Source organism: Chiloscyllium plagiosum, unplaced genomic scaffold, assembly GCF_037043375.1.
Source record: "Chiloscyllium plagiosum isolate Xiang-an unplaced genomic scaffold, Cpla_swu_hap1 HiC_scaffold_9, whole genome shotgun sequence".
NCBI classification, from domain to species: Eukaryota; Metazoa; Chordata; class Chondrichthyes; order Orectolobiformes; family Hemiscylliidae; genus Chiloscyllium; species Chiloscyllium plagiosum.
The window spans coordinates 79,512,725-79,535,850 of NW_028270147.1; the positions used below are offsets into that span (position 1 = coordinate 79,512,725).

General features: G+C 43.8%; 1 protein-coding gene across 1 annotated transcript; it reads left to right on the forward strand.

Moving 5' to 3' along the window:
- The first annotated feature begins 491 nt into the window (after nucleotides 1–491).
- On the forward strand, nucleotides 492–23,114 carry LOC148149172 (uncharacterized). Its single transcript, XM_087990860.1, has 4 exons — nucleotides 492–555; nucleotides 669–763; nucleotides 13,561–13,737; nucleotides 22,655–23,114. The coding sequence occupies exons 2-4, from the start codon at nucleotides 692–694 to the stop codon at nucleotides 22,793–22,795; spliced, it is 390 nt and encodes a 129-aa protein (XP_087846986.1). The 5' UTR covers nucleotides 492–555; nucleotides 669–691; the 3' UTR covers nucleotides 22,796–23,114.
- Nucleotides 23,115–23,126: the final 12 nt, after the last annotated feature.

Sequence of the window (23,126 nt, forward strand, 5' to 3'; positions counted from 1 at the left end):
TGAAGAAGACCAGGTACGATCTTTAGTGAATAGTACAGAATGGCTAGAAAGGCAGAATGATCCCATTCCTGAACTTATTTCTTATGTTTCACTACCACCCACAATATCTATTACGAACTTCACAACTGCAAACTCAGAAATTAATTCACTCCATGGCTCTAATGTACTGTAAGAATAACGACTGCAAGATCACTACTGCGGATTTACCAAAACAAAGTGCATTTAGTTACTGGAAAATATGGTCACTAAAGTGTTGACGTCAAACGTCACAATCATTTCAATTTGATTTATTATTGGAGTAATATTGGTACTATTTTAGTGGGTCACGAAAAAAAAATCCCTATTAAACACGAGGTGAGCTGTTTACTCCCCACATCACAAAGGCAGAGCTACGTGATGTAAGTGGCTGCAGTTTTTACAACACCCTCGTTGTTTTGGACCGGGGTCAAGACGCACAGTTGAGATCGATCTTCAAAGAGAGCCTGTAGCGTCCCTGAACGTCTGGGATGTTCGCGCTGCAAGAGTCTTTACCCCAGTTCAACGTCTATTCAACAGGTTATGTCTCATTTTACAACTGAAAAGCGGTACAGTAACAAACTAAAGATCTCTCTCAGACTTACAGCCGCTAGATTTGAGCTTAAAGAGATTCTTTTGTCTGTTAATTCCAGTACATAGACAGAACTAACAGAGAATGGGGGGCGTATTTTCCGGACCACAGTCATGCCAGTCATATACTGATGCCACGGCTTTCCAGATTATTCACGTGAGTTGCCCATAATTTAAATGCAACTTTGCTAATGCATCCTACACCTCTTTCTCTCGTCAGGTAGTTTTGATTTTATGATTTAGAGAGTTTCAGGGAACGAATGTGCTAATGAAAAAAAATGAAAATCCTCTCACATTTGTTCAAGTGAAATATCTAATTCGTAAACGCTAATAATCCCCATTACTTTATAATTGTTTTAGTTACATTATTTCAGACCTTTCAGTTTCCCCAGCATCTTCTCCTTAGCAATGGCCACTACACTCACATCTGTCCCCTATCAAGTTCTGGCATCCTACTGGGTATCTTCCACCTTGAAATCTAATGCAAAGTATTTCTTCAGTTCCTCAGTCGTTTCTTTGTTGCCCATTGCTACTTCTCCAGTCTCATTTACTGAAGCAATACATGTCCAGTTTCACTTCTCTTATCTTTTATTTATATACATTAAACTTGCAAACTTCTTTTAGACTACTAGATAGCTTGCTCTCATATTTCATCTTCTCCCTCCTTGCTTTTTTTAGTTATTCTTTGCTGGCCTTTAAAGGCTTCCCACTAATCTTCACTATGTTGTATGCTTTTTCTTTGGCTTTTATGCTGTCCCTGACTTTCCTTGTTAGCCATGGACACGTCATCCTCCCCTTGGTATGTTTATTCTTCCTTCGGATGAATTTCTGCTGGGTCTCCTGAATTATCCCCAGAACCAATTGCCACTGCTGCTCCACTGGCTTCCCTGCTAGACTCCCCTTCCAATCAAGTCTTTGATGCAACTAAATATTCAAACCAGGACACTTCCCAAGTATATAAGCAAACAAAACACAGGAAACTAAAAGACTTTAAAACAATGTCTTATTTTTCCACTTGGGGATCCTGCAGCCTTCAGAACTCAATTTAGAGTTCAATATTTTCAGAACGTGAACACCTCGTTCCATGTCATTTGCTCGCCCCCACCTCTCAGGCCTCGTCAGGACACAGGCTACTTTCAGCACAACTTACACATTTTCAACTATTTATGGTTACCATTATCAGCTTTTCTCCTTCCCTGGCTTACTACCATCCATTCCTTGGTTTGCCTTTCTTTCTCTCTGGGTTCTGTGTGCATCTATCCACTTCCTCCTTCCTCCCCCAGCCCCTGTTTTCAGCATGTATACCAACTTTTCCTTTCTAACCATCAGTCCTGAAGAAGGGTCACTGGACTCAAAACATTGACTCTGCTTTCTCTCCACAGATGCTGCCAGGCCTGCTGAGCTTCTCCAGCGGTATCTGTTTTTGTTTCAGATCTTCAGCATTCAAAGTCCTTTGCTTTATTTACTTTAAAACAGGGTTGTCCAATTTTATTGTACAGAGAGCTGCATTTTCAATTTGGTTTTCACTGCATGTGGTTGGGGGTGGGGGGGGGGGGGGTGTCGGGAACAAATTTGTGAAATACAAGTCCTTCCACAACAGTAAACATTAATTTCACTGGTGAAAAAATGTAAAACAAATACTTAAATCAACTTAGTGTGAAAAATCGTAAGTCAAAGTCTCAGACCATTGGACTGGGCATATGGGTTTCAATCCCACCACAGCAGAAGGTGACATGTGTATCTTATAAGATTTCAAAACTTTTTTTTAAAAAAATTAATGGCTAACTTTAAAAATATTTTTTAGATTACTTACAGTGCGGAAACAGGCCCTTCGGCCCAACAAGTCCACACCGACCCTCCAAAAAGCAACCTACCCAGACCCATTCCCCTACATTTACCCCTTCACCTAACACTATGGGCAATTTAGAATGGCCAATTCATCTGGCCTGCACATTTTTGGACTGTGGGAGGAAACCAGAGCACCCAGAGGAAACCCACGGGGAGAATATACAGACTCCACACAGACAGTTGCCTGAGGCGGGAATTGAACCCGGGTCTCTGGCGCTGTGAGGAAGCAGTGCTAACCACTGTGCCACCGTGCTGCCCTTTTCTTTGCCTTTTTCGCCAAGAAGCAGAGTTAGAGAAAGAAAACATTTATGCTCTAAGTGCTAATTACCAGTATTTGGGACCAGCCAAGAAAAGGACTTAGCTTTAACTAACACTGATTTTGATTTACATCTGGTGGGGCACATTCTGAACTGAGCTCTGTAGAATTGGCATGAAAGTGGGGATTGGAAGCAAGTTACTTTGCAGTCTGGGGGTTTCCTCATCTCTTATGTTGCTTTGTGGATAGGTTTTTGGGGAGATAGCTGGGAGTGTACTTGGTCAATTCCATGCACTCATACCCAACTAGTTACTCACTCAGAATCCCAGACTGTGGTGTTGCTACAAGTGCTAATCCTGGTGACTTCCCTGGCTCTCACTCCCTCCAGCCTGGCCATTACTAGAATCGTGGGTCCTACCTTTCCTACCTGCAATGCCCTTATGAATGTAAAAAAACCTCCTTCCTGCACTGTATGAAGCTTTTTCATCCTACTGGAGGGTTAATCTGCTACTTATAAAATGCCATTGATCCAGAAAAATAGCCCTCAATAGAATCTGACAATATTTTAATTGACTTCCTTGTGCCAGAAAGTTTGATCGAAGCCAGACCCTTCGTTAGGGTGGGCACAATTCTCCCCATCACTCACTGTCTGGGAACATGGACAAATAAATTGTGTTCAAATGTCTGCTATTGTTGCCCTTTGCTAAGGCACTTTAATTCCAAACCCGCTCCCACTAGTCATTATGCCTTGACTCCCACTTGGCCCAAAGGTGGGCTGATTCCTATTACCCACCTGACTCTCAACCACCCCACACAACCCCATGATAGCTCCATTTTTACTCAGCCCACACAACATGCCCATTTCATTCTTATTACTACCCAAACTCCTCCATGATCACCCAGCTCTAGTTTCTCTCCTCCCTAAGACAGTGTCTGCTAGTTCTCATTCTGCAGACTCTCCACCAATGCTGCAGGCCATGGGCTGACAAAACCTCTAACATTTGCTGTGACAGACTTAGCAGAAACCACCCCACCAAGAAACTTTCTAGATGGCTAGCTAGCATCTTTTCCCTCACCTCCAATTAAGGCAAGATATAGAGTGATGGAAGCCAGTAGAGAGGATCATTGGTGGTGAAACCCAGTCAATTTTCACTTCCATTTTATATCAGTGGGAATTAAACATGGTTAGGCTCTATGACAGAAGAGGGCAATTTGTACCACCAGCACTCCACTCAAGTACTTAAGCTGAAAACGGTTTTAGCTGTGATTATATTGAGATTTTAAAAATAATCTTTATTTTAGATCACATCATCATTTTGATGTCTGAAATGACAAAAAAACACATAACTTTTGACAGAATTAATGGAACATAAAACATAGAACAGAACAATACAGCAGAACAGGGCCTTTGGCCCTCGATGTTGCGCCAACCTGTGAACTAATGTAAGCCCCTACACTATCCCATCATCATCCAAGTGCTTATCTAAGGATTGTTTAAATCTCCCTAATGTGGCTGAGTTAACTCGGCTGATGGGGCATTCCACACCCTTACCACTCTCTGAGTAAATAACCTACCTCTGACATCTGTCTTAAATCTATCACCCCTCAATTTGTAGCTATGCCACCTTGTTCAAGCTGACGTCATCATCCTAGGGAAAAAGACTTTCACTGTGTACCCTATCTAATCCTCTGATCATCTTGTATGTCTCTATCAAATCCCCTCTTAGCCTTCTTCTTTCCAATGAGTACAGACCCAAGTCTCTCAGCCTTTCCTCATTAGACCTGCCCTCCAGACCAGGCAACATCCTGGTAAATCTCCTCTGTACCTTCTTCAATGCTTCCACATTCTTCCTGTAATGGGGCGACCAGAACTGTATGCAATATTCCAAGTGCGGCCACACTAGTGTTTTGTACAGTTGCAGCATGACATTACGGCTCCAGAAGTCAATCCCTCTACCAATAAAACCGAACACACCGTATGCCTTCTTAACACCACTATCAACCTGGTGGCAACTTTCAGGGATCTGTGTACATGGACTCCAAGATCCCTCTGCACATCCACACCAAGAATCATTCCATTGACGCAATACTCTGCCTTCCTGTTATTCTTCCCAAAGTGAATCAACTCACATTTATCTGTATTGAACTCCATTTGCCACCTCTCAGCCTAATTCTGCAGTTTATCCAAGTTCCCCTGCAACCTCCAACATTCTTCCACACTATGCAACACTCCAATTTTAGTGTCATCTGAAAACTTACTAACCCATCCACCTATGCCTGCATCTAAGTCATTTATAAAAATGACAAACAGCAGTGATCCCAAAATGGATCCTTGTGGCACTGGTAACTGGATGCAGGCTGAATATTTTCCATCAACCACCACTCGCTGCCTTCTTACAGAAAGCCAGTTTCTAATCCAAACGGCTAAATCACCCTCAATCCCATGCCTCCGCATTTTCTCCATCAGCCTACAATGTGGAACCTTATCAAAGGCTTTACTGAAGTTCATGTATACCACATCAACTGCACTACCCTCATCCACATGCTTGGTCACCATCTCAAAAAACTCAATGACGTTTGTGGGACATGACCTGCCCTTGACGAAACCATGTTGACTATCTGCAATCAAATTGTTGCTTGCTAGATGATTATAAATCCTATCTCTTATAATCCTTTCAAAAACTTTTCCTACAACAGAAGTAAGGCTCACTGGTCATTTACCTGGGTCATTTCTGCTGCCCTTTTTGAACAAGGACACAACATTTGCAATCCTCCAGTCCTGTTGTACTAAACCTGTAGACAATGACGACTCAAAGATCAAAGCCAAAGTCTCCAACACCACCTTCCTAGCTTCCCAGAGAATCCTCAGATAAATCCCATCCAGCCCAGGGGACTTGTCTACTTTCACTCCTTCTAGATTTGATAACACCTCTTCCTTACTAACCTCAATCCTTTCCGTCTAATATCTCATACCTCATTCTTCTCCTCTACAATATTCTCCTTTTGCTGAGTGAAAACTGATGAGAAATATTCATTTAGCACCTCTCCAATCTCTACAGGGTCCACACACAACTTCCCACTTCTTTCTTTGACTGGCCCTATTCCTACCCTAGTCATTCTTTTATTCCTCACATACCTATAGAAAGTTTTAAGGTTCTCTTTTATTCTCCCTGCTAAAGACTACTTATGTCCTCTCTTTTCTCTTCTTAACTCTCTCTTTAAATCTTTCCGAGCTAATCTGTAACTCTCCATCTCGTCTCATTGTCACATAGGCCTCCTTCTTCTTCTTAACAAGAGATGCAATTTCTGTCGTAGACCATGGCTCCCTTACCTTATAACTTCCTCCCTGCCTGACAGGAACATACCTATCAAGGACATGCAATATCCGTTCCTTAAATCAGCTCTACATTTCGCTTGTCCCCATCCCCTGCATTTTGCTACCCCATTCTATGTATCCTAAGTCTTGCCTAATCGCATTGTAATTGTCCTTGCCCCATCAATAACGCTTGACCTGTGGCATGTACCTATCCCTTTCCATCGCTAAACTAAACGTAACTGAATTATGGTCACTCTCTCCAAATTGCTCACCTACAACTAAATCAAACACCTGGCCTGGTTCATTACCAAGCATCAGATCCAGTGTTGCCTCCCTTCTTGGCAGCCCTTCGACATACTGTGTCAGAAAAGCCTCCTGTACACAATGGATAAAAGCTGATCCACCTGATGTACTAGAGTTATGGCATTTCCAGTCAATGTTGGGGAAGTTAAAGTTCCCCATAATGCCAACCCTGCTCCTTTCACTCCTACCTAGAATAGTTTTGCCGATCTTCTCCTCCATATCCCTGGAACTTTGCGGAGGCCTATGGAAAACTCCCAGCAGTGTGACCTCTCCTCTCCTGTTTCTAACCTCAGCCCATACTACCTCAGTAGACGAGTCCTCGTCAAAAGTTCTCTCAGCCACCGTTATACTATCTTTGACTAACAAGGCCACGCCTCCCCCTCTTTTACCACCTTCCCTGTTTTTAATGAAAGATCTAAACCCTGGAACCCGCAACATCCATTCCTCACCCTGCTCTATCCATGTCTCCGAAATGGCCACAACATCAAAGTCCCAGGTACAAAGTCCCATGCTGTAAGCTCACCTACCTTATTTCAGATACTTCTGATGTTGAAGTAGACACACTTCAAACCAGTTTGCTGTCTGCCAGCACATCCCTGTGACCCTGAAATTCTGTCCATGCCCTCCCTACTTTCATTCTCCTGTGCACTGGAACTACACCTTAGGTTCCTACCCTCCTGCTCAGCTAGTTTAAACCAACCAGAATAGCACCAGCAAATTTCCCACCCAGGATATTAGTGCCCCTCTGGTTCAAGTGAAGACTGCCCTTTTTCTAGGGGTCCCGTCTTCCCCAAATTATCCATGTACCTGAAACTCTCCCTCCTGCACCATCCCTGCAGCCCATGTGTTCAGCTGATATCTCTCCCTATTCCTTGCCTCGTTATCACATGACACGAATAACAAACCAGAGATAACAACTCTGTTTGTTTTAGTTCTCAGCTTCCACCCTAGCTCCCTGAAATCCTGCCTTACATCCCTATCCCTCTTTCTACCTATGTCGTTGGTACCGACATGGACAACGACTAGAGGCTGGTCAATCTCTCCCTTCAGGACCCTAAAGACATGATCCGAGACATCACAGACCCTGGCACCTGGGAGGCAACACACCAACTATGAGTCTCTTTCGTTCACAACAAATCTTCTATCTGAGACTCTAACTATTGAGTCCCCAATGATTAACACTATCCTCCTTTCCCTCCTTCCCTTCTGTGCAACAGGGACAGGCTCTGTGCCAGAGACCTGCACCTCACTACATACCCCTGGTCAGTCATCCCCCCCCAACAGCATCCAAAATGGTATTCTTGTTTTCAGGTGAATGACCATAAGGGATCCCTGCACTGACTGTTTTTCCCCCTTTGAACAGTTACCCAGCTTTCTTCGTGAGTAGGAGTAACTGCTTCCCTGTAACTCTTATCTATCACAGCCTCTGCCTCCCACATGATCCGAAGTTCATCCAACTCCTGCTCCAGTTCCCTATCTCGGTCTTGAAGGAGCGAAAATTGGGTGCACTTCCTGCAGATGTACTTGGCTGGGACACTAATGGCGTCCCTGACCTCAAACATCATGCAGGAGGAACATCCCTCTCCCTGCACTGCCATCCCTGCTAGTCCCCTTATCAGAATGTAAAAACAGAGATGCTTACATGACGTGTCCCTGGTGTTTAAGGTTAGAGAAGGTTGTTGGTGTGAGGCCCTACAAAGGTAGGGTCTCGGAATTAGAAAATACTCACTTATATAGCTGGAGGGAAATTTTAAAAATCCTTCCTTTCCCAGAAACCTCTGCTCTCCGATGTTAGATGTAAAAACTCAAATTAGTGACTCACCGCTCCCGATAGGCCCCTGGTCCACGCTCCTGTCCTTCGAGCTGCTGCTGAAAAACAGAAGTGGAGGACTCCTGTGGATATAGATGGGGTACGTTCATTGCCTAATGAGCAAAATCATTTCAGATCAAGCTCAATGTTCTGAGGAAGGGTCACTTAACCAGATACGTTAACTCTGGTTTTTCTTCACAGATGCTGCGAGACTGCTGAGCTTTTCCAGCAATTTGTTTTTGTTTCTGATGTATAGCATCCGCAGTTCTTTTGGTTTTTGTTCAATGGATCAAATACTTAGATCTCTATTGGCGCATCTTTTTGCCTTGCGCCATCATCACTTTTGCTATTTGTCACTTCTGCCCTCCACCTTACTATGTACCTTAACCATTGTTCTTCTCATGCCCTCTTCCCTTTTCTCTGGTTCTGTAAATTATTAAAACTTTTTATTAGGCCATTTCTAGGGTTTAATTTCTAGACAGATAGAATTAAAAAGCAAAGTTAATTTAATCTTGAATGGAATTTTGGTTAGACCGCACCTGAGACACTGGATGCAGTTCTGCTTTCTATTATAAAAAGCATATTGAGACACCAGCAAAAGTCATAGAGTCATACTGCATGGAAACAGCCCATTCAGTCCAACGTCTTCACACCAAGCAGACATCCCAATCTGACCCAGTCCCATTTGCCAGCAAATCGCATAACTAGGGCTGTGGACAGGGCTTTAAACTATATGGGGGAGGGGTGGCGTGAAGGGCTCAGTTATACGGGAAAACCCTAATTTAAGGAGGTGGTAAGAGTGCAGAACTCAGGAGACACTTAAATTCTCCAGCACAGACACAAATAGGACAGAGAGCATGGAAAGGGTTAGCAATCAAACTTCAAGCACACTGGGCAAACAAATGACAATGAGGAGAGGGATGGTTAACACAGGACTGAAGGTGCTATAGCTGAATACATGCTGTACAAGGAATAAGGTAATTGAGCTTGTGGCGCAGATTGAAATTGGCAGATATGATGAGGTGAGCATCACAGAGACGTGGCTACAAGGGGATCAGGATTGACAACTGAGTCTTCAAGGATATACATCCTATCAAAAAGATAGGCAAGTGGGCAGAGGAGGTGGGGTACTTTATTAGTAAGAAATGAAATTAAATCAATATTAAGAAATGAAATAGGGTCAGATGGTGTAGAATCCATGTAGGTAGAATTCATGAACCGCAAAGGCAAAATAAAATGTAGGTGGAGTTACATACAGGCTTCCAAACAGTAGTCAGGAGCTGGGGCATAAGACACACTAGGAGATAGAAAAGATGTGCAGGAAAGGCAAAGTTCCAGTGATCATGGGGGATTTCAATATGCAGGTGGACTGGGAAAATTAGGTCGGTAGTGGTTCGCAAGGAAAGGAATTTGTGGAATATCTACGAGATGGCTTTTTGCAGCAGCTTATGGTGGAGCCCACTAGGGAACAGGCAATACTGGATTTAGTAATGTGTAATGAGGTAGACTTGATAAGAGAGCTTATGGTGAAGGAACCCTTAGGAGGCAGTGATCATAATATGATTGAATTTAATCTGCAAATTGAGAGGGAGAAGATAGAATCAGAGATAACGGTATTACAGCCAAATAAAGAGGCATGAGGGAAGAGCTGGATAGAATTGACTGGGAGAGGGGCCTAGCAGGAAAGACAGTGGAACAGCAATGGCAAGAGTTTCTGGGAGTAATTCAGGAAAGACAGCAGAGATTCATCCTGAGGAAAAAGCAGCATGGTACAGGGAGAATGAGGCAACCATGGCTGACTAGGGAAATCAGGGATAGCGTAAAAGCAAAAGAGAAAGCATATAATGTGGCAAAGGGTAGTGGGAAGCCAGAGGATTGGGAAGCTTACAATGACCAACAGAAGGCAACAAAAAAAAAGAAATGAGGAGGGAGAAGATTAAATATGAGTGTAGTCATAAGCTAGTCAATAATATAAAGGGAGACTGTAAGAGTTCCTTTAGATATGTAAAGGGCAAAAGAGAGGCAAAAGTGGACATTGAGCTGCTGGAAAATGATGCTGGAGAGATAATAGTGGGGGACAAGCAAATGGCTGAGGAACTGAATAATTACTTCGCATCAGTCTTCAGAGTGGAAGACATAAGTAATAACTCAAAAATTCAAAAGAGTGAGGGGGCAGAGCTGAGTATGGTGGCCTTCACCAAGGAGAAGGTGTGAGAAAAATTGAATGGCCCGAAGGTAGATAAATCACCTGCACCTGGAGTTTGAATGGAGATAGCTGAAGGAATAATGGAGACATTAGTGATGATCTTTCAGAAATTGCTAGAATTAGAGAGGACTGGAAAAACGCTAACTTGACATTCCTGTTTAAAAAAGGAGTAAGACAAAAGACCGAAAATTACAGACCAATTAGCCTAACCTCGGTCATGAGTAAGATCCTGAAATCCATTGCGAAGGATGACGTTTCTGAACACTTGAAAGTTCATAGAAGTGCAGATTAGGTGAATTGGCCATACTAAATTGCCCATGGTGTTCAGGGGTGTGTAAGTTAAGCGCATTAGTCAGGGATAAATGGAGAGTAATAGGATAGGGGAATGGGTTTGTTTGGCTTACTCTTCGAAGGCTCAGTGTGGACTTGTTGGACCAATGGCCTGTTTCCACACTATAGTGATTTTATCTATGGTAAAATCAGCAGAGTCAGCATGGTTTCATCAAGGGGAGATCATGCCTGACAAATCTGCTAGAATTCCTTGAGGATGTAACAAGCAGATTAGACCAAGGAGAGTCAGTGGATGTTATCTATCTGGACTTCAGTCAGTGGATGTTATCTATCTGGACTTCAAGAAGGCCTTTGATAAGGTGCTGCAAAAGAGGCTACTGAGTAAGGTAAGGATCCATGGTGTCAGAGGCAAGGTGCTAACACGAATAGAAGCTTGGTTGTCTGGCAGAAAGCAGAGAGTGGGGATAAAAGGGTCTTTCTCAGGATGGCAGCCAATGACAAGTGGTGTTCCATAAGGCTCAGTGTTGGGACCACAACTTTTCACTTTATACATTAACGATCTAGGTGAAGGAACTGAGGGCATTCTGGCTAAATTTGCAGATGATACTAACATAGGGAGAGGGACAGGTAGCATTAAGGAGGTGGTGAGGCTGCAGAAGGAGTTGGACAGGTTAGGAGAGTGGGCAAAGAAGTGACAGATAGAGTACAATGTGGGAAAGTGTGAGGTCATGCACTTTGGTAGGACGAATAGAGGCATAGACTATTTTTAAAATGGGGAGAAAATTCAAAAGTCTGAAGTGCAAAGAGACTTGGGAGTTCTAGTCCAGGAATCTCTCAAGGTTAACTTGCAGGTTGAGTCAGTAGTTGGGAAGGGCAAATGCAATGATGTCATTTATTTTGAGAGGACTTGAATACAAAAACAGGGATGTATTTTGGAAGATCTTTAAGGCTCTGGTCAGACCATATTTGGAGTATTTTGCACAGTTTTGGGCCCCATACCTCAGGAAGGATGAATTGGCTCTCGAGCATGTTCAGCGGAGGTTCACAAGAATGGTTCCAGGAATGAAAAGCTTAACATATGAGGACTCTGGGTTTATACTTTCTTTTTTAGATTCCCCACAGAGTGGAAACAGGTCCTTCGGCCTAACAAGTCCACACTGACCCTTGAAGAGTAACCCACTCTGACTCATTTCCCTACATTTACCCCTGACTAATGCACCTAACACTATGGGCAATTTAACATGGCCAATTCACCTGACCTGCACACCTTCTGGAATGTGGGAGGAAACTCGAGTACACGAGGAAACCCTTGCATACACAGGGAGAATGTGCAAACTCCAGACAGTCGCCTGAGGCCAGAATTAAACCTGGGTCCCTGGCGCAGTGATGCAGCAGTGCTAACCACTGAGCCACCGTGCTATGCCTCGCTTTTATCTTTCAAAGGTATCAGTCCCAGGCAATGGCCCATCCTCCTTTGGACGTAAGGTGACGGATGTTGATTTAATCAGACAGTAACATGAGGGGTGGACATCCTGTTACCTTCGTCCTTCAACCCAAGTGCAGAGTGGGGAAGTCCATTGACAGGCTTCCAATCCCACCACCAACTCAGGCCTTTAAGTATGCCATTAATGCTCTCTCAAGGGGCTCATCCCACTACATATGAGTTAGGACCACGAGTAAGTTATTCAACTTTTCAAGTGTGCTCTGCCTTTCAGTGAGATTGTAACTGATCTGTGTTGTGTTCTATGTTCCCATCTATCCCCAGAGATAGGTGATTCCCTTGCCTAAAAAGAATCTCTCCACCTGAGCCTCAAAAATATTTAATGACTCCTGCCTCCATCTGCTAGATTTCTGCCACTCACTTTACATATATCAGCATACATCCATGTTATGCCATTGTCACAACATAGTTTCGTACCTTTGTGTCATCTGCAAACTTAGCCACAATGCCTTTCATCCCCTTATCTATGTAATTGATATAAATGGAAATTAGTTGACATGTACCACTCCACCCCCCCCCCCGGGGGAGTTCATTTGTCACATCATGCTGATTTGAAAAAGACCTGTTTATCTCTGTTCTCTGCCAGCCAATCTTCTCTCTGTGAGGCCCTATTTTGCACCTTTTGCACAAAACCTGGTTAAAAGCCTTCTGAAAATTCTGTTTTCTACTTTCCTCCCAACTTGAATACAAGTTATTTTTCAGTCTAACAGAACATTTCCACAAAATGCTTCCTGCAAAGAGGGCTTGTGGGCATTTTGCCAGCTCTCCCACTGGCAGTTAAGACCCCTGTCAGCTCTACAAGATTCTGCTCATTCCTTCCATTTCCTGAACCTTTCAATTCCAAATCACATGATGTCTCTGTTCATCATAAACTACCACAAAATCTCATTAAATTACTTTCTTCAAATCAGATTAGTATTTAAGAATTTCCAAGCATGTTGGGATAACGGTTTGAAATGGTAGAGAGGTCAGATGTTGAGATTTTAGAGGAAAGGTCATGATGGCAGATTTAAGGGATGGGTACAGTACTGAGGATAGGGAACTGATAACATTAGCTAATAAGAGAAGTGTCAAAGCTTGAAGAAGAAAATGTTCAAAATTTGCACTTGGCTTATTTAATTTCTTCCTAATGTATTCCTTAATTTTCAGCCTCATCTGTTTTCTGAAATCCACTATCTTTGACGATTACTTTGAGGCATCTTGAACTCGTGGAAAAGATGATCTTCCTAAGAAAAAGTATTGACAGTGATTACACAGCAGACTTGGCTACTTTTTGCATTATTTCAGGGTGCCAAAGCCTTTCACAGTATAACAAATAAGCAATGAGCCTGACAGAAATGAATAAGAAAGGCCAGTTATATCTATAATAACATTGTAGGTAAAACAATTTAAGAAACAAAACTCTTAAATTCATTTCTTTCAGGACACAATTACACAAAATCGCGTTGTGATCTTTTCCAAAACCACATGCCCTTACTGTGATATTGTAAAGAACATATTTGCAGACCTGGGCATACCCTACAAAGCAATCGAATTAGATCTCCGAAATGATGGTGTGCATCTCCAGTATATTCTAACTGAAATGACCGGTATAAAGACAGTAAGTTAATTAAAGTTTTACATTCTGTAAATTTGGAGACTATTTTTTAGAAAAAGTTTATATATCGGGCATGAAAATTCGAAGGTCAATGCCCTCAAAGATTATGAAGAGTGATCTGTTACTACATGCTTAATGTGTTGCTTTAACCAGGATTTCTGTTGTTGAAAATATGTAGATGTCATTTCACACAACTTTAGAATGCATCCTTTCCTCACAAATCTAGACCAAGACCCAAGTATCATTGAATGATATGGTAAGTTTCATATGGATCCACTTTTAGCCTCCACTGTCACATTTGAATATAACTCACATTATTCATATTTCTCACTCTCTTGTGAACACACTGGCTTAAGTTATGGAAAGCCTCCACTAAAAGCTGCAGCATCTAATCCAAGTCTCCCTTTTAAAGGAGCTGAAAATGTGTTGCTGGAAAAGCGCAGCAGGTCAGACAGCATCCAAGGAGCAGGAGAATCGACATTTCGGGCATGATCCCTTCTTCAGGAATGAGGAAAGTGTGCCCAGCAGGCTAAGATAAAAGGTAGGGAGGAGGGACTTGGGGGAGGGGCGTTGGAAATGCGATAGGTAGAAGGAGGTAAAGGTGAGGGTGATAGGCCGGATTGGGGGTGGGGATGGAGAGGTCAGGAAGAAAATTGCAGGTTAGGAAGGTGGTGCTGAGTTTGAGGGTTGGGACTGAGACAAGGTGGGGGGAGGGAAAATGAGGAAACTGGAGAAATCTGAGTTCATCCCTTGTGGTTGGAGGGTTCCTAGACGGAAGATGAGGCGCTCTTCCTCCAGCCGTCGTGTTGCTATGGTCTGGCGATGGAGGAGTCCAAGGACTTGCATGTCCTTGGTGGAGTGGGAGGGGGAGTTGATGTGTTGAGCCACGGGGTGGTTGGGTTGGTTGGTCCGGCTGTCCCAGAGGTGTTCTCTGAAACGTTCTGCAAGTACGCGGCCTGTCTCCCCAATATAAAGGAGGCCACATCGGGTGCAGCAGATGCAGTAAAAGCTGTGTGTGGAGGTGCAGGTGAATTTGTGGCGGATATGGAAGGATCCCTTGGGGCCTTGGAGTGAAGTAAGGGGGGAGGTGTGGGCACAAGTTTTGCATTTCTTGCAGTTGCAGGGGAAGGTGCTGGGAGTGGACCTGGACCATCTCAGACTCCTCCCTCCCCTTCCTAGACCTCTCCATTTCTATCTTGGGCGACCAAATCAACACGGACATTTACTATAAACCGACCGACTCTCACCCTGCCCCCTGTAAAAACGCCATCCCATATTCCCAATTTCTTCGTCTCCACCGCATCTGCTCCCAGGAGGACCAGTTCCAATACTGTACAATCCAGATGGCCTCCTTCTTCAAGGACGGCAATTTCCCTCCAGACGTGATCAACGATGCTCTCCACCGCACCTCCTCCACTTCCCGCTCCTCCGCCCTTGAGCCCCGCCCCTCCAATCGCCACCAGGACAGAACCCCATTGGTCCTCACCTACCACCCCACCAACCTCCATATACATCGTATCATCCGTCGTCATTTCCGCCACCTCCAAACGGACCCCACCACCAGGGATATATTTCCCTCCCCTCCCCTATCAGCGTTCCGAAAAGACCACTCCCTCCTTGACTCCCTCGTCAGGTCCACACCCCCCACCAACCCAACCTCCACTCCCGGCACCTTCCCCTAAAACCGCAAGAAATGCAAAACTTGCACCCACACCTCCCCCCTCACTTCCCTCCAAGGCCCCAAGGGATCCTTCCATATCCGCCACAAATTCACCTGCACCTCCACACACATCATTTACTGCATCTGCTGCACCCAATGTGGCCTCCTCTATATTGGGGAGACAGGCCACCTACTTGCAGAACGTTTTAGAGAACACCTCTGGGACACCCGGACCAACCAACCCAACCACCCTGTGGCTGAACACTTTAACTCCCCCTCCCACTCCACTAAGGACATGCAGGTCCTTGGACTCCTCCATCGCCAGACCATAGCAACACGACTTTCTGGATCAGTGGTGCTGGAAGAGCACAGCAATTCAGGCAGCATCTGAAAAGCTTCGAAATCGACGTTTCGGGCAAAAGCCCTTCAACAGGAATAAAGGCAGAGAGCCTGAAGCGTGGAGAGATAAGCTAGAGGAGGGTGGGGGTGGGAGTAGAGTAGCATAGAGTAAGCAAACGTGGCTGTGGTAGCGGGTTTGTTTCAGGACATGGTTGAAGAGTTTCAGGGCAGAGGAAATGACCTGGGAGTTGCAGTGGGAGAGAGACTCCCTGAGATTCTTGTAGAGAGAGGAGGAAAACTTCTTCAAGGCAGGCATCCTTGCCAGAGGATTCGCAGTAAGGTTAAAATCAACGAGGTAAAAACAATGACTGCAGATGCTAGAAACCAGATTCTGGATCAGTGGTGCTGGAAGAGCACAGCAATTCAGGCAGCATCCGAAAAGCTTCAAAATCGACGTTTCGGGCAAAAGCCCTTCATCAGGAATAAAGGCAGAGAGTCTGAAGCGTGGAGAGATAAGCTAGAGGAGGGTGGGGGTGGGGATAGAGTAGCATAGAGTAAGCAAACGTGGCTGTGGTTCCTCCTCTCTCCAGAAGAATCTCAGGGAGTCTCTCTCCCACTGCAACTCCCAGGTCATTTCCTCTGCCCTGAAGCTCTTCAACCATGTCCTGAAACAAACCCGCTACCACAGCCACGTTTGCTTACTCTATGCTACTCTATCCCCACCCCCACCCTCCTCTAGCTTATCTCTCCACGTTTCAGGCTCCCTGCCTTTATTCCTGATGAAGGGCTTTTGCCAAAAATGTCGATTTCGAAGCTTTTCGGATGCTGCCTGAATTGCTGTGCTCTTCCAGCACCACTGATCCAGAATCTGGTTTCCAGCATCTGCAGTCATTGTTTTTACCATAGCAACACGACAGCTGGAGGAAGAGCGCCTCATCTTCCGCCTAGGAACCCTCCAATCACAAGGGATGAACTCAGATTTCTCCAGTTCCTAATTTCCCCTCCCCCCACCTTGTCTCAGTCCCAACCCTCGAACTCAGCACCACCTTCCTAACCTGCAATCTTCTTCCTGACCTCTCCACCCCCACCCCCACTCCAGCCTATCACCCTCACCTTTACCTCCTTCCACCTATCGCATTTCCAACGCCCCTCCCCCAAGTCCCTCCTCCCTACCTTTTATCTTAGCCTGCTTGGCACATTCTCCTCATTCCTGAAGAAGGGCTTATGCCCGAAATGTCGATTCTCCTGCTCCTTGGATGCTGCCTGACCTGCTGCACTTTTCCAGCAACACATTTTCAGCTCTGATCTCCAGCATCTGCAGTCCTCTCTTTTTCCCTTTTAAAGGAAGTGAACTAGTGTCATCAGAATTCTTACACGTATGTCATTCATCATGGCAAGCTCATTTCCATCATCAATTAGCATCGAGATTGTTGCATACAGCCACTATTCAAGGTGAGATACCATGGCCAATGCCCCATCATCAGTTAAGCTGGTGTCCTCTTGGGTGCACTTACAATGCTTGGTTCACATCAAATATTTATTTTTTAGATTATTTTCATATATTAAGATAAAGCCATTTAGTCATAGAATCACAGTGATGTACAGCACGGAAATAGACCCTTCGGTTCAACTCATCCATGCCGACCAGATATGCTCAATTAATCCAGTCCCATTTGCCAGCACTTGGCCCATATCCATATGAACCCTTCCTATTCATATGCCCATCCAGATACTTTTTAAATGCTGTAATTGTACTAACCTCCACCACTTCATCTGGCAGCTCACTACACACATGCGTGAAAAATTGCCCTTAGATCACTTTTGATTCTTTCCCGTCTCACCCTAAACCTATGCCCTCTAGTTCTGGACTCCCCCCAGGGAAAAGACTTTGTCTATTTATCCTATCCATGCCCCTCATGATTTACAAACTTCTATAAAGTCACCCCTCAGTCTCCGACGCTTCAGGGAAAACAGCCCCAGCCTATTCAGCCTCTGCCTACAACTCAAATCCTCCAACCCTGGCAGCATCCTTGTAAATCTTTTCTGAACCCTTTTACGTTTCACAACATCCTTCCTATAGGAGGGAGACCAGAATTGCACGCAATATTACAAAAGTGGCCAAACCAATGTCCTGTACAGTTGCAGCATGACCTCCCACTTCCTGTACTAAATGCTCTGACCAATAAAGGAAAGCATACCAAATGCCTTCTTCACTCTCCTATCTATCTGCGACTCTACTTTCAAGGAACTATGAACCTGCACTCCAAGGTTTCTTTGCTCACAACACTCCCAAGAATCTTACCATTAAGTATATAAGTCCTGCTTTGATTTGCTTTTCCAAAACGCAGCACCTTGCATTTATCTAAATTAAATTCTATCTTCCACTTCTCAGCCCATTGGCCCGACTGATCAACATCCTGTTGTAATCTGAAGTAACCACCTTCGCTCTCCACTACACCTCCAATTTTGGTGTCATCTGCAAACTTACTAACTATACCTCCTATGTTCACATCCAAATCATTTATGTAAGTGATGAAAAGTAGTGGAACCAGCACCGATCCTTGTAGCACTCCACTGGTCATAGGCCTCCAGTCTGAAAAACAACCCTCCGCCACTACCTTGTCTTCTACATTGGAGCCAGTTCCTTATCCAAATGGCCAGTTCTCCCTGTATTCCATGAGGTCTAACCTTGCTTACCAGTCTCCCATGAGGAACCTTGTTGAACGCCTTACTGAAGTCCATATAGATCACGTCCAGTGCTCTGTCTTCCTCTTCATTACGTCTTCAAAAAACTTAATCAAGTTTGTGCGACATGATTTCCCACGCACAAAGCCACGTTGACTATCCCTAGGCAGTCCTTGCCTTTCCAAATAAGTGTACATCCTGTCCTTTAGGATTCCAACAACTTGCCCACCACCGAGGTCAGGCTCACTTGTCCATATTCCCTGGCTTTTCCTTACCATCTTTCTTAAATAGTGACACCACGTTAGCCAACCTCCAGTCTTCCAGCACCTCACCTGTGACTATCTATGGTACAAATATCTCAGCAAAGGGCCGAGCACTCACTTCCCTAGCTTCCCACAGAGTTCTGGAATACAGCTGATCAGGTCCTGGGGAATTATCCACTTTTATGCATTTCAAGACATTAAGCACTTCCTCCTCTGTAATATTGACATTCTTCAAGATGTCAGTATCTACTTCCCCACATTCTATTATCTTCCACGTCCTTCTCCACAGTAAACACTGATGACAAATACTCATTTAGTATCTCTCCCATCTCCTGCAGCTCCACACAAAGGCCCTGTTCTCTTTAAGGGGCCCTATTCTCTCCCTAGTTACCCCCTTGTACTTAATGTATTTATAAAAACTCTTTGGATTCTCCTTAACCCTATTTGTCAAAGCTATCTTGTGTTCCCTTTTTGTCCTCCTGATTTCCCTCTTATGTATACTTTTACTGTCTTTATATTCTAAAGATTCACTTGATCTATCCTGTCTATCTCTGACATATGCTTCCTTCTTTTTCTTAACCAAATCTTCAATTGCTGTAGTCATCCAGGATTCTCTATACCTATCAGCCTTTCCTTTTCCCCTAACAAGAATATTCTTTCCCTGGACTCGTTATCTAATTTTTGAAGGCTTCCCATTTTCCAGCAGTCCCTTTATCTACAAACATCCGCTCCCAATCAGCTTTGAAACTTTGTGCCTAATATCGTCAAAATTAGCCTTCCTCCAATTTAGATTAGATTAGATTACTTACAGTGTGGAAACACGCCCTTCGGCCCAACAAGTCCACACTGACCCTCCGAAGAGCAACCCACCCAGACCCATTCCCCTACATTTACCCCTTCACCTAACACTACGGGCAATTTAGCATGGCCAATTCACCTGATCTGCACATTTTTGGACTGTGGGAGGAAACTGGAGCACCCGGAGGAAACCCACACAGACACGGGGAGAACGTACAAATTCCAACAGACAGTTGCCCGAGGCGTGAATTAAACCCGGGTCTCTGGTGCTATGAGGCAGCAGTGCTAAACACCGTGCCACCCGTACAAATAGGGTTAAGGAGAACTTCAATTTTTGGATCCAGTCTATCCTTTTCCATCACTATTTTAAAACTAATAGAATTATGGTCGCTGGCCCCAAAATACTCCCCCACTGACACTTCAGTCACCTTCCCTGCCTTATTTCCCAAGAGTAGGTCAAGTTATGCACTTCCTTTAGTAGGTACATCCACATACTGAAACAGAAAATTTTCTTGTACACATTTAAACCCTTAACACTATGGCCGTCCCAGTCTATGTTTGGAAATTTAAAATGCCCTACCAATACCACCTTATTATTTGTACAGATAACTGAAATCTGACAGATTTTTCTCAATTTCCTGCTGATTTTGAGGGGATCTATAACACAATCCCAATAAGATGATCATTCCTTTCTTATTTCTCAGTTCCACCCAAATAACTTCCCTGGATGTATTCCCAGGAATATCCTCCCTCAGTACAGCAGTAATGCTATCTCTTACCAAAAACACTACTCCACCTCCACTCTTGCCTCCCTTTCTATCCTTCCTGTAGCATTTGTATCCTGGAACATTAAGCTGCCAGTCCTGTCCTTTCCTGAGCCATGTTTTTGTAACTGCTATGATATCCCAGTCCCATGTTCCTAACCATGCCCTGAGTTCATCTGCCTTCCCTGTTAGGGCCCTTGCATTGAAATAAATGCAGTTTAATTTATTAGTCCTACCTTGTCCCTGCCTGCCCTGACTGTTTGACTCGCTTCGGTTCTCAGCTGTACCAGTCTCGGATTTATCTCTTTCCTCACTATTTCCCTGGTTCCCACCCCCCCCCCCCCACCTGACTAGTTTAAAGCCTCCTGAGCAGCTCCAGCAAATCTCCCTGCCAGTATATTTGTCCCCTTCTAATTCAGGTACAATCTGTCCTTCTTGTACAGGTCACTTCTACCCCAGAAGAGATTCCAATCATCCAAAAACTGTGAATCCTTCTCCCATACACCAGCTCCTCAGCCATGCATTCATCTGCTCTATCCTCAGAGTCCTGCCCTCACTAGCTCATAGCACCAGGAGCATTCTAGATATTACTACCCTAGAGGACCTCCTTTTTTAAATTTCCACCTAACTTTCCATTTTGTCCCTTCAGAATCTCATCCTTTTCCTTTCCTCTGTTGTTAGCTCCAATGCATACAATGACCTCCTGCTGGTCCCTCTCCCCCTTGAGAACATTCTGCACCCTCTGAGATATCCTTGATCCTGGCACGGGTAGGCAACACACCATTCTGATTTTTCGCTGCTGGCCGCAGAAATGTCAGTCTGTGCCTCGGACTAGAGAGTCCCCTATCACAATTGATCACTTGTAACCCGACGTATCTCTCATAACATTAGAGACAATCTCGATACCAGAAACCTGGCTTTTCGTGTTACATTCTCCTGAAAGTCCATTATCCCCTACATTTTCCATAACATACTTATTTGAGATGGGAGACCCCTGCACTACCTGCCTACCTCTACCTTTCCTGGAGTTAATCCATCTACCTGACTGTATCTGCAGCTTTTCTCTCTTCTTATAACTGCCATCCATCACATCCCCTGGGACTCCTATAAATTCCTCATTGCCTCAAACTGCTGTTCCCACCAATCCATGCTATCTGACATTAGTCTGTTCTTGGAATACCCAAAGCTCTCCCACTGCATCAAGGTATATTCTGATCACAGTCATGATTACTCACCAGCAACAAAGTTATTCCAAAAATTTTTCAATGTGTCGAATTTCCTTTTGACATTAGTTCGCACACTAATTCAATTGATGACCTGGCTTGACATAATTTATCACTGTTTACCTTATCTATCCCATTATGTGCAATTTAATATGGTTTATCTTAATTGTCTTCTCTCTAGATTGCAAAACTTAAAAGTTCTCCAGTTCTTCCTCTTTGTATATCTCTTTCCTCTTGGCTGCTCCTCTTCTGTTTTCTCATGTCTTGAATCTGACTATTGTGAATTCCACAAAAGGTAATGTTGAAATATTCACATTTTCATAGTTTGCCATCTCTCTCCAAGCTAGTTTTATATTGATTTTCAGAGTTTCACCATTTAAACAATTTTGCCTTTGCAAGGCTACACACACACTATACATCTTTATTAAATTCAAAAGTTCTGATTTGATTACTTAATTTCCAAGAAATATTGTCAGTTTTGGTGTGCAGTTGGGCTATTTAAAAACAATCATCTGTGCATATTATTTCATATAAACTACCATCACTACCATCCTTAGATATTCAACACCACAACACCACCTCACCATCAGAAGAGTTGGACTTGGGTAAACATGGTCCAATGTAACTTGGGACAAGTCAAATCAAATTTTAACAATGTCTTAGGATTACAAATCAAGGAGTCAGGAAATGTCATTAGCTGAAGAAAATATAAAATCTACAACCACTATTTCTTCTGCCTTTGCATGTTCTTCTGACCGCAACACACAGAATTCAAATATGGAGAAACCATTTGCAATAGAACTGGTAAGGCCCACTTCCTTCAGCTGGCTGTCTGCACATTTGAGCCTATGACCACCCACACCCCAAATTTTGCTTACTGGCAGAAATGATAATGGGGGACCAAAGAAGGTTGCATGTTCCAATGTAAAAATAAAGCAGAAAGAAAAAAATTCACAAATCTGCAGGAGCCAGTCTCTGAGGAACTAACTCCAATTTCTCAGACTGGAAAAAGGCAAGACAGCCTAAAATTGGAGAGCTTCTATTTGTGCATATTTTAGTTACTTGTCCTCAGCTGCATTCACATAAACAGTTAAAGTATGTGATGCAATTCAGGTTAGAAAGCAGAGAAAACAAGAATGTAATTTTAAAAAGTGCTCAGCATTACTCAACACTTATTTTCCTATACAGGTTCCAAAGGTGTTTATAAATGGGACATGCATTGGTGGTGGTTCAGACACTGTTCTACTCCATTCCAAGGGTAGACTGCTGGACATGGTGAATGAATGCGGTCCAAACTCTGCCACAGAAGGAGCCTGCATTCTTCTTTAAAACCAAACAGAAGCTTTATTCCTTGTTCACCATTATTTGTGCAATAAACAGGCAAATTAAAAGACATCCAGTTAGACTGATTAGCAAGATTTATTCTAAAACATATTTGTTTATGATAAATTACTTAATTATAAGAACAAATTAAACTTGCTCAGTATGCAAGTTGGTCACTTTACCCCTGAGGAACGAGGATTTTTCTTCTTTGAAAGTCACTTTGACCATATTCATTGACTTCCTAGGTTACAGCAAAGAACTACTAAAAGTTTAGGAGCTGTTGACCCACCTGCGCAGTTGCTCAGTGGCGTTGCACTATGGAGAGAAACAAATCAAC

Coding starts and splice junctions, on each gene's coding strand:
- LOC148149172 (XM_087990860.1), top strand. CDS start 692: ATGGGGGGCGTATTTTCCGGACCACAGTCATGCCAGTCATATACTGAT. Junction 764..13,560: donor CGGCTTTCCAGATTATTCAC/GTGAGTTGCCCA, acceptor CATTTCTTTCAG/GACACAATTACACAAAATCG. Junction 13,738..22,654: donor AAATGACCGGTATAAAGACA/GTAAGTTAATTA, acceptor TTTCCTATACAG/GTTCCAAAGGTGTTTATAAA.